The 12,316-nt window shown below is 44.8% G+C and overlaps 1 protein-coding gene across 1 annotated transcript; it reads left to right on the top strand.

The window, feature by feature from the left end:
• Positions 1-309: 309 nt before the first annotated feature.
• LOC142302769 (E3 ubiquitin/ISG15 ligase TRIM25-like) lies at positions 310-1,900 on the top strand. Its single transcript, XM_075343879.1, is given in 2 exon segments — positions 310-1,047; positions 1,049-1,900. Coding segments are annotated over 2 exon segments (1,590 nt in total).
• Positions 1,901-12,316: the final 10,416 nt, after the last annotated feature.

The raw sequence follows: 12,316 nt of genomic DNA, 5'->3' as shown, positions 1-12,316 counted from the left end.
GCTGCATTTAGAAACGCAGCGTGTGCACTGATTTTTCGGCTTTCTCATAGACTTTGCTGGGGAAGCTGAACGCATGCAATTTGGCACTGAAACGCTGCAGTTCTAAACGCAGCGTTTCCGCGGGAAAAAACGCAACGTGCGCACATAGCCGAACAGTTCACTAGTGGTGGCTGCAGCTTATAGGGGACAAATCTGGTGACCGGTTCCCTTCAAGTGTCAGGGAGCTCTGTCCTGTACTCACAAGTATAAACCGCCCATTGTTTATCAGTATCAAAGAATTAGTTTTGTTTTTCTCTTTCTCTGTTAGCCATGGCGTCTGCCGAGTTGAGAGACGAGCTGCTCTGCTCCATCTGTCTGAGCACTTATACAGATCCTGTAATGCTGAGATGTGGACACAACTTCTGCCGGGTCTGTATTGATCGTGTGCTGGATACACAGGACGAGTTTGGAGTTTATTCCTGTCCAGACTGCAGAGAACAGTTTCAGGAGCGGCCGACGCTGATGAGGAACTTAGCTCTGCGTAACATAATGGAGAATTTACTCATTACTCAACCAACACAGAGGGAAACCGGGATCTGCTGCACTTACTGTGCGGACTCTCCTGTACCTGCTGTTAGATCCTGTCTACACTGTGAGGCTTCTCTGTGTGAGAAACATCTGAGGGCTCACAGCAAATCACCAGAACACGTCTTATCTGATCCCAGCACTTCTCTGGAGAAAAGGAAATGTTCTGTCCATAAGAAGATCCTGGAATATTACTGCACCGAGGACGCGGCTTGTATCTGTGTGTCCTGCAGTTTGATTGGAAAACATAATGGACATAAAATGGAGTCACTGGATGAGGCCTCAGAGAAGAAGAAGAAGAAACTGAGAAATGTTCTCCACAAATTGACCACAAAGAGAGAGGAGGTTGAGGAAAGAGCCCGGAGTCTGGAGAAGCTCAGGAGAAAAGTTCAAGAAAAAGCAGCTGGAGAAGCCGAGAGAGTCACTGCCCTGTGTACAGACATCAGGAGACGGGTGGACGACCTGGAAAAGAAGGTCCTGACTCCTGAGTGAGATCTCCAGGCAGGAAAAGGAAGAGTCACTGTCACTGTCTGCTCTGATCCATCAGCTGGAGATAAAGAAGGACGAGCTATCCAGGAAGATGAGGCACATTGAGGAGCTGTGTAACATGACTGATCCACTGACCGTCTTACAGGAACCAGACACCGGGGACTTGTGTGATCCTGAGGAGGAGGGAGGTGATGAGGACACAGGGGGACATGATAAACAGCTCCATGATGGAGATGACCTGGATGTGGCTGTGATCTCACACACATTACACACATTATGTGAGGTAATAACAGGTATAAGGAGGGGGATCTATGTGGAGGGTCCTGCCGACATATTACTGGATGTAAACACAGCTGCTAATGATCTCCTTATATCAGACGACCTGAAAACTGCAACCTGCACACAAGAGGAGCAGAAACGTCCAAAAACAGCAGAGAGATTCCAGTATAATCAGGTGATGAGCAGGAGGGGATTTACCTCAGGACGACATTACTGGGATGTGGAGGGCAGTAGATCAGGGGAGTGGAGTGTGGGGATGTGTTATCCCAGTATAGACAGGGGGTGGCAGTCACTGATTGGAGAGAATAACAAGTCCTGGAGTTTGTGGAGATATAAGAATCAGTATTCAGTGATACATGACAGTATAGAGATCCAGTTACCTGACAAGATCTCCAGTGATAGAGTCAGGATCTGTCTGGATTATGAGGGCGGGCAGTTGTCCTTTTATGAGCTGTGTGACCCCATCAGACACTTACACACCTTCACTGCCGCCTTCTCCGAGCCCCTTCATGCTGCATTACGTGTATGGGAAGGTTCTATAAAGATATTAGGGGTAGACAGTAATTAAGAGAAAGCATCAATATGTAAGATATCTTGACAGACACTGGAGAGAGAAATAAGCTTTTATAGATAAATCATTCATCAATGGGATGAATAAAATAGTGGGATACAGGAAATGATCGCTACATGGCAGCTGTCGCTAAGACTAGATGATATGAGTGTATGATCCACTTTGCAGGTATATAGTGATATATGTCGAGTTGCTACTACATACTGGAGACTATATACTCTGGGAATAATGCTCATCTATTATCGATTCTGAAGTTGGTTCCTTATTCGTCTATTTTCTTATTGGGCAATTGTTTATTTTCTGTTGTTTTTTTTTCAGGTTTAACAAAAAAACAAAAAATCACAACAATAAGGTTATGTGCCCACAGGAAATCGCACCTGCGGATTTATCCGCAGGTACATCCGCAAGTTTCCCGCAGAAGCTCCCCGGAATCCGCAGCTATACATAAATGCGAAATTCCAGCGAAATAGCTGCGGAAAACCTGCGGACATTCATGCGATTTACCTGCGGACGTCCCGGTCTCTATCTCCATAGTGGAGAGCCGGGATTTCCGCAGGAAAAATTGACATCCAGTTATGTGCGGCTGCGGGACATCCGCAGCATATTCCGTAGCCGCACATACCGCAGCATTGACACAGACACTCCCCATGTCCCATAGGATAACATGGGGAGTGTCTGTACTTGCTGAAACCTACGGATTTATCTAGAAAATCCAGATAAATCCGCAGGTTTTCCGCGGCAAAATCCGCAGGTGCGAGCTCCCGTGGGCACATAGCCTTAAATATAATGCAGTGAGGTGTACTGATGTGAATATGTAGTGCCCCAGGTTTGATGATCCTCTTCAGGGACGCCACAGTACTTGTTCAATATGGCAAACAGGTAATGTCGATTTTTATTATTTGTCGTGACGCCACTCACGGTTTGCGGTCAGAGTTATGGATGACCGCCACTGCAGGTTTTTCGAGCGTCTGGGCTGATAGGGTCTGCAGCCAGATGATGTAACCTCCCGTGAGTGAGGCAGACCCCAGGGGTTTGGGTGAGCAGGGTAACGGGTCTCGGAAAAACACAGGCTGAGTTCAAAAGTCTTTTAACTGGTTTTTACTCACTCAGGTGGTTATAGTGAGCTGACCCGGGCGATGCTGCGATGAACCAGGTAGGACCAGGTATCCTTCGGGCCAGTCTGAGGGTAACCTGTTAGCTCGCCTTCCTAGCACTCTGTGTTCGGATAACCCCCTGACGTGAAGTACCATGGAGGTCTATCCAGGGAGTCGCTACTGCCTTTTGTCCCCTGTGTTTGGCCCATTTGCCTGCAGCGTGGACCAGGTGAGATGGCTCCAAGCTCTGTCTCCTTATGGGTCTCTGCGTTGCTGCTGAGGCTCGGACTCTGTGAGGTTGGTGAGTTACTTGTAGTTCCCCTCACCGACAGGTTTTAACAGATAGTTAAACTGGAGTCTGTTCTAGGGACCTGTTCCACGTACGTGCCTAGTCACCAGGCTCTCTGTCTGTCTGCGCAAGTGACCGTTCTCCCCCGCTAACTGCTACTACCCACGTGCAGGGTCTGACTCGTGGCAGCGAGCGTATCTACCGCGCGACTGCTGCTCACCACCAGACTGGCTCTCCTACATTCCTGACACTCTAGCTCCCAGCCCCTCCGCTTCACCCCTTGACAAGATTTGAAGGCCAGCTCCCTCTGGAGACTGCCCAAGGGTCCCATCTATTGGTGTGGGGGAAACTGGTTGCTATGTGTCTGTGTATACACACCTCGTTCTGGCCCTTACGATTACCTGGAAGCACTGTCCCAGCATGGGTGCAGTACTCAGTGGTGCCTGACCAGGTCAGGGGCACCACAAATACACTTAAAAGTAGCTAAAAAAATATGAAACTTTGATGCCCATTTTTGTGCCAGAAGTATGTTATTGAAAGGGTTAAATGACCTTGGGCCACTGATGTCACACCAACAATACACATAGTGATGCCTCACATCAAACTCAGGTCACTCCAGCCTGGCCTATATTCATAGATTTGAATAACTAACTGGTATTTTAAGGGGTTAAATCCTTTTGGGCTACTGATCTCACATCACCAATACACAGAGAGATACTCCAAATCAAACTCTGTTCACTGCATCCTTGCCCAAGTGGTTTCTGGGCATCAGAACTGGCATCAAAGTGGGCAGACAGTTGATTTGAACAATTTGAATAAGTAACTGGTTTTTAAGGGGTTAAATTGCTTGGGGCCCAGAACACATTTGGGCCAAGCTGAAGTGCCCTGAGTTTGATGTGAGGCATCACTGTGTATGTAATGGTGATGCGAGATCAGTGGCCCAAGGTCATTTAACCCCTTAAAGACACCAGTTACTTATTGAAATTTTTAAAATTGACATTCTGCCCACTTTGAGCGCATTTCTGATGCCCATTTGGGTCAGGCTGGAGTGATCTGAGTTAGATGTGGGGCATTACTATTTGTGTATTGTTGGTGTGAGATCAATGGCCCGCGTCATTTAACGCTTTCAATAACATACTTCGGTGCCTCCTTTGATGCCCATTGTTGTACCAGTTTTACATATTTTTTTAGTTGTTAAGTGTAGTCACATCAAGGCACCGCACTGCATTGCATTTCATTGCAGTGATTTTTAATTTTTCAAAAGTGGAGAGGGAACACTGGCGCTCATAAAAGGAAAGAAGGAGACAAAGCTGACTTCCAAACAAGGGAGTTTATTGAGAAATCAAGCTGTCCCACAGGTTAAAGCTGCAAGCAGAGGGCAGGATGCGCCCTCACGGCTGCCAAAAAATGGAAATTAAATGTACAAGTGCCCGCTGTGCTAGTGGGGTTAAACAGGAAAAACCCTTGCTTGGTGGAGGGAGAGAGTAACGCTAGTCAATATCTACAGGTCCTTGAGGTACTTTTATTCTTGTCTGAAAGAGTTGCGCAGACCAACAGGAGGTGCAGAATGGCTGATGGAGAGAAAGGAGGGATGTAAGGTGACCTGATAAATAGCCTAATGGACGCTAGTTAATATGGAAACAAAAAAATTGGGGACTTGCCTTGTGGTTCCCGGATTGGAGTTGCTTTGATTATATAAGTTGATGGTGGATTATGTAAGACTTCAAAATGGATAGGTGGGTTGCATCTACCGGTAATATAAATGGTTACTGTACAATTGCACAACTACAGATAGTTTTAGTGGGTGTTGCTGTTAGTGACAGGTGAATTGGAGTAGATTCCTGACACATGAACCTGCAATGTGGTGCAGAAGCCCCCTCAAAAGGGTAGCAGTCAAACAGAGTGGATGGCCATGAAAGGTTTACAGGCTGTGAGATACAAAATCATAACCTGATTAGCTTAAACGTAAACACTGGTAAGGTCCTGATTACTATGGATGAGCAAGCAGGACTTAAAAAGGAAAGGAACACACTTGCCTGGCAGTGGTGGGCAGCTTGGTGGCAGTTAGGTAGGCAGTGGCAGGTGGTGCCTTGGTTACGATGTACAGCAGGCTGGTAGAGGCTGTGAAAGGTAAAACGGAAAACCGCAGTCCACGTGGAGGAGAATTCTGGGCGGAAACTACTTCCTCCACTGACCGCGCGCAAGGGGAGAAGCTGGGTGACGTCACTCGTTATTGGCTATTGAAGCCTGTAGGGGCCAAAAACCAGAGCACGAACCGACACGTTTCGAAGGCAGTTAAGCCTTCTTCATCAGGGGTACTTAATGCTCCTGTGTGTGCTTTTTAAATAGCTATTTAATTGCCGCAATTAGCTGCCCATCAGTGATCCTAATTGATGATTGTAGTTAATTACGGGGGCCTGCTGTGTCAGTGATGTGTTCTAGAAGCTTGTAGTAGATTCTAGTATAACTCTAATTAATAAGAGGGGAAGACTTTATCGGTGTTTTGGAGTCCAACCTGGAGTTGCTAAATGGTTGAAGAATTAAAAATTAATATTAGGCTATTGTATGTAAATTAAAAACATTTTATTGTTAAATAAATTAAAACTAAAACATATGAGTGATATATGTGTATAGTTTGATACGGAGTTAGAACCTTTAATTTAATGGAATATGAATATAATAAAGGAAAAATATAAAAATGAAAAAATACAATAACAAATATACAGTATGTATACAAATATATAACAAATATAAAAATATATAAATAATAATGTAAAAAATATATGAAAATGTTAGGGAAAGCTTTTCTGTGCATATGGATGCACACATGCCTATGTAAAAAATTGGGGGAGGAGGGGAAAAAGGGGAGGGGGATAGGGATGCTAAAATATGCTTAGAAATATTAGAATAATTAGCTTGAGATTTTATAAAATAGGCTGGAAGGTTACTGTGTGGGATGAGAGGCCTATACGCCGGCAATTGTACTATGGATGATCCAAGAAAGTTATCCGGCTCCCAAGTTGGTGGGTGATCTTCGAATAGAGACTGGAGAAAGTGCATATGGTCAAAAGGGGGATTGATGTTGAGGGCAAAAAAAAAGGAGCTTTTTGCTTTTGGGCCGGGGGATAGTAGGTACATAGGAAAAAGGGGTTGAGGGAGGTTTGGGAATTTGGCAAGGGTGAGGAAGTAGGCCCACATAAGACTGGAACGACCGTCTGAGAGTAACCGGTGATGGTGATAGTAGTAATACCGGTGTTGATTCTTGGCTGAAAAGGTGGGGAGGGAAGGTAAGGATAGCCACATGACAGGGTGATTTAAAAATAGCATTCAAATAAAAATAGCATTACCATACAAATTTATGTTCAAATAGGAATGACAAATAACACTGGGGAACAATTTAAAAAAAATGCTGTTGAGTTAGGTTTTTGAGCTGATTTATACTAAAATTGGCATGCTGATTCCAAAAATGTAGTCAGTTTTTTTCTATCATGTCAAGTTTTTCCTCCTCAACTTACCTGCCATAGAAGCACAATTGCACTGATTTCTGTAATAAGACTTGTTATCTGAGTACAATTCGACTCATATAGAGCTACGTGGCAACTTGTAAGAGTAGTCACAACTGAAAGTGTGGTTTCTTATATATTTCATTTTTTGTTCATATTTGTACTATTTAAAAAAAACAAAACACTTTTTAGGTACAGTAGTTTACATATTTTTGAGAAGACAAAAATCCTATAGTTCAAAAACTTGACGTGATAGAGAAAAACTGAGATCATTTCTGGATTCAGCATCCAAAAATTAATTAAGAACAGTTGTCTGACCTGACTCCTAAAAAATTGCGTTCCCCAGTGTAATTTATATTAGTTTGATTAGGTTGGGGTTCTTAGGTGGGAAGTTATAAAGTGAATAAAAAAGCAAAAAGTTAATTAAAAGGCAAAAAGTTCAAGGTCCAAGGTTAACTTTTTGCCTTTTTATTCGCTTTAAACATTTTGCTTTGGCCTTTTTTAAAAGTAAACACACATCTCTTTAATTAATTATTTATTTCTCCTTTAATCGTTTTAATTAGATTTATTTTTTGGTCCAATCATGAATTGTTATAAACCAGCTTGTTCCTTCCAGTTAGTGCACATTTACACTGCACGATTATCAGGATCATGTGTTCCGAAACTGCAAATCACCTGCTGAACTGTAGGAATCACTGAGCCACCGCTATCTGTCAATGTAGGCGTTACCAAGCCACTGCCATTCTTCAGTGTAGGCATCACCAAACCACCGCCATTCTTCATTGTATGCCTCACCAAACCACTGCCATTCTTCAGTGTAGGCATCACCAAACCACCGCCATTCTTCAGTGTAGGCATCACCAAACCACTGCCATTCTTCAGTGTAGGCATCACCAAACCACCGCCATTCTTCAGTGTAGGCATCACCAAACCACCGCCATTCTTCAGTGTAGGCATCACCAAACCACCGCCATTCTTCAGTGTAGGCATCACCAAACCACCGCCATTCTTCAGTGTAGGCATCACCAAACCACCGCCATTCTTCAGTGTAGGCATCACCAAACCACCGCCATTCTTCAGTGTAGGCATCACCAAGCCACTGCAACCTTTGTAATACCTCTCAAATGTATACTTTATTAGATATCATTAAACAGACACAAGGGTGTCCTTTCAAACAACATAAAACAATGTGCCAGTGAATTCTAGGTGGGTATAGGATAGCGTGAGGGATTAAATCAATAGATTGTTAGGATAGGTCTATAGATGCTAAATTACATCCTACGTTCCCCTTCCTACCGACGGAGGGTGTCATAATTTTTTGGACATCCCCCGTTCCGGGTGGCTGACCCTCACTGCCCCTATCTCTAACTAGCAGTGTATCCACCACCAAAAGACCAGGTGTAGAAGTGTAAGACAAACCACATATACACAAAACAGTTGCGTTAAATAAATTATGGTTCCCGACTGGTCTCTAATCTCCAGTCAGAGGAATAAATACTATTGTTAGGATAGAGTCGGCGGGCCCAACTTTTATAAGCGGGCACCCTCAACTCTCCCGATGCGTTTCCCCCCCTTCCTAACGCAATAAAAGGGGGATCATCAGGGGTTTTCTAAAGATGACTCCTGTCACAGGATACGGAGGCACAAAGGGACTCTGCTTTTTGCAGCTAAACGAGATCAGGATACCCCATCGCAACTCCCTGCGTTGTAGATGTGCATTAGCGCTCGGGACCTATGTGTCCTTGCAGGTGGAGGTTTGATTTGGGGAGATAGCGGTAACCAGAGTTCATTGTAATCCTATACCCACCTAGCATTCACTGGCACATTGTTTTATGTTGTTTGAAAGGACACCCTTGTGTCTGTTTTTATGATATCTAATAAAGTATACATTTTAGAGGTATTACAAAGGTGTTTTTTCCAATAACATACCTTGGTATAGTATTGATTGTGGTTTTTATCACCAAGCCACTGCCATTCTTCATTATAGTCATCACTTAGCTCCGCCATGTTTCACTTCAATGCATCATTCTTCTTCCATCAGACATACCACTGATCCACAGGCCCGAAAAGTTTGGTTTCATCTCTCATCGCTGCTAAATCTTCTGTAGCTTGTTTAAATGATTTTCAGCATATTGGAGATAACCTTTTCATGCAGTCATTTGCAGTGTACTTCTTTTTTGGGGGGGAGGGGGGTGGAGGGGAATGGAGACTTTCATTTAATATGTGTCTTATGCTTCATTCAGACTTTTTTTTTTGCGTACGAGTTCCACACGTCGTTTTCACAGCACTAATATCTATTATAGTCTTTGCAGCTGTTAACATGTCCATGCATTTTTGTGGACTCAGTGGTCTGCCTAAAATCACGTCGACCTGTCCAATTTTGATCCGAGTCTGGTCAAACTCCCTAATTTAAAGTCTATGAAAAACAATCGGACAGCAGTCGAATGTCATCCATGTGCTGTGTGTTTTTCAGGAACTGGTTGATAGGAGAAGTCTTTTTTTCCCCTCAGAGAAAGGCCGACCCTCTGCCTCCTCAGGAATCTGGTGGGGTCCTGAGATGGGGCTGATGCGGGGACATTGTCTGACCTAACCTGAGTGGTTAATATGTTGTTGTGGTAAATCTATATATCTACCATCTAAATATTACTGAATACTATTCTATGGTGTATTACATTCCCCAGCATTTACACTGTGTTCTAATGTTCCACGTGTTATCTATAAAGCCACCATTATTTTTGTAATCTTTTGCCATCTTGTGGCTAATTCTGGTATTACATCATAATATATTCTAACTAGTGATGAGCGAGCATGCTTGTCACTACTCGGTACTCGCACGAGTATCACTGTACTCGGGCTGCTCGGCGGGGACCGAGTAATCTCGCGATACTCGTGCTTTACTCGTGGTCTTCATTTCTGCATGTTGGCGCTCTTTTGAGAGCCAGCCCTCATGCAGGGATTGGCTGGCAGACCACTGCAATGCCACAGCCCTGTTAGTTGTGGAATTGCAGTGATTGGCCGGCCTGCACAGCGTCACCGAGCCTTTATATCGGCCGGCGCGCTGTGCTCTGCTCACAGCTATTCTGACAGTGAGTGTAGGGAGAGTGTCGCTGATTCAGGGAAAGCTTTGCGGCCCTTTATAGCTTTTTCAGTTGCAGGGCTGCAAACAGTGTGACCAAAAGTCCTTCTCAGGACTATTCTAGTTGTATACAGGCAGGCAGGGTATAGCCAGGTCGGAGTACAGTAGCAGAGTCCTTCTCAGGACTATTGTTGCTATATACAGGCAGGGTATAGCCAGGTCTGAATACAGGCTAGTGACCAAAAGAGTCCTTGTCAGGACTATTGTAGCAGTATACAGGCAGGCAGGCAGGCAGGGTAGTGGTGACCGTATACCAGCCTTCATATCTGGGGCTGGTGTACACAGTGTAAAACAGTCCAGATAGTGTCTGACTTGTCTGTACTGTAATTGTCGCTCCCCAAAAAAACCTGTTAGTAGGTTATTATTGCGTCCGTGCTTGGTTTTTAAAACCGCACGTGTGTGCCTGTTGGTGGCAGCGTACAGGTGCACTGGTGTGCGTTTACCAAACTATTATATAACGCACAAGTGTAGTGTATAATACACGTCAGTCAGCAGTGGCTGATAGTGTCAGAGTTCTTAATTTTTGCTCCTAAAACCTGTGTTAGGTTATTATTGCGTCCGTGCTTGGTTTTTAAAACCGCACGTGTGTGCCTGTTGGTGGCAGCGTACAGGTGCACTGGTGTGCGTTTACCAAACTATTATATAACGCACAAGTGTAGTGTATAATACACGTCAGTCAGCAGTGGCTGATAGTGTCAGAGTTCTTAATTTTTGCTCCTAAAACCTGTGTTAGGTTATTATTGCGTCCGTGCTTGGTTTTTAAAACCGCACGTGTGTGCCTGTTGGTGGCAGCGTACAGGTGCACTGGTGTGCGTTTACCAAACTATTATATAACGCACAAGTGTAGTGTATAATACACGTCAGTCAGCAGTGGCTGATAGTGTCAGAGTTCTTAATTTTTGCTCCTAAAACCTGTGTTAGGTTATTATTGCGTCCGTGCTTGGTTTTTAAAACCGCACGTGTGTGCCTGTTGGTGGCAGCGTACAGGTGCACTGGTGTGCGTTTACCAAACTATTATATAACGCACAAGTGTAGTGTATAATACACGTCAGTCAGCAGTGGCTGATAGTGTCAGAGTTCTTAATTTTTGCTCCTAAAACCTGTGTTAGGTTATTATTGCGTCCGTGCTTGGTTTTTAAAACCGCACGTGTGTGCCTGTTGGTGGCAGCGTACAGGTGCACTGGTGTGCGTTTACCAAACTATTATATAACGCACAAGTGTAGTGTATAATACACGTCAGTCAGCAGTGGCTGATAGTGTCAGAGTTCTTAATTTTTGCTCCTAAAACCTGTGTTAGGTTATTATTGCGTCCGTGCTTGGTTTTTAAAACCGCACGTGTGTGCCTGTTGGTGGCAGCGTACAGGTGCACTGGTGTGCGTTTACCAAACTATTATATAACGCACAAGTGTAGTGTATAATACACGTCAGTCAGCAGTGGCTGATAGTGTCAGAGTTCTTAATTTTTGCTCCTAAAACCTGTGTTAGGTTATTATTGCGTCCGTGCTTGGTTTTTAAAACCGCACGTGTGTGCCTGTTGGTGGCAGCGTACAGGTGCACTGGTGTGCAATTTCCAGAAACTTTGATATAACGCACAAGTAGTGAATATACACGTCAGCAGTGCACAGCATTGCAAAATGCGCAAGGGCATTGGCAAGGAACAAGGAAGTGGACGTGATGGTGGTGCAGGCAGAGGCCGAGGTCGTGGGCAAGCTCTAATTTCGCCACAACAAAGGGCCACATCTAGTCGCTCGCACGTCCTGTCCCAAATTCTTGGGGACCGCAGCAGTACACCGCTCTTGAACCAAGACCAGTGTCAACAGGTTGTTAGTTGGATAGCGGATAATGCTTCCAGTCAGATTGGCACCACCACAAACACTCTGTCTTCCACACGGTCAAGTGTCAGTAGCCGTGATACTGCACCGCACATTTCTGAACCTGATCCTCCTTCCTACCACCAGGCTGAGTACACGTCCTCCTCGGACATTAATGATCCCACACTTGGACACTCGGAAGAGCTGTTCACGTTTCCATTCACACATTCTGGCCTCTCGCCAGCTCATATTGAAGTGGGTCATGAGGAGATCGTCTGTACAGATAGCCAAATATTTGAGCAGCCACGTTCTCACGAAGTTGGCAACGTGTCTCAACAAGTGGTGGACGATGATGAGACACAATTGTCAGCAAGTCAGGAGGAGGAGCAGGGTGCGGAAGAGGAAGACGACGTGGTGGATGATCCAGTAACTGACCCAACCTGGCAGGAGGATATGCAGAGCGAGGACAGCAGTGCACAGGGGGAGGGAGGCGTAGCATCACAACAGGCAGTAAGAAGCAGGGTGGTGGTCCCAGGCAGAAGTCAGGCAACCGTTCCCCGTAACAACACGACGACACAAG

This window comes from Anomaloglossus baeobatrachus, chromosome 4 (assembly GCF_048569485.1).
Source record: "Anomaloglossus baeobatrachus isolate aAnoBae1 chromosome 4, aAnoBae1.hap1, whole genome shotgun sequence".
In the NCBI taxonomy this organism is placed as follows: Eukaryota; Metazoa; Chordata; class Amphibia; order Anura; family Aromobatidae; genus Anomaloglossus; species Anomaloglossus baeobatrachus.
Note: the sequence above shows the minus strand (reverse complement) of the source record. Positions and strands in the feature narration are given on the sequence as shown.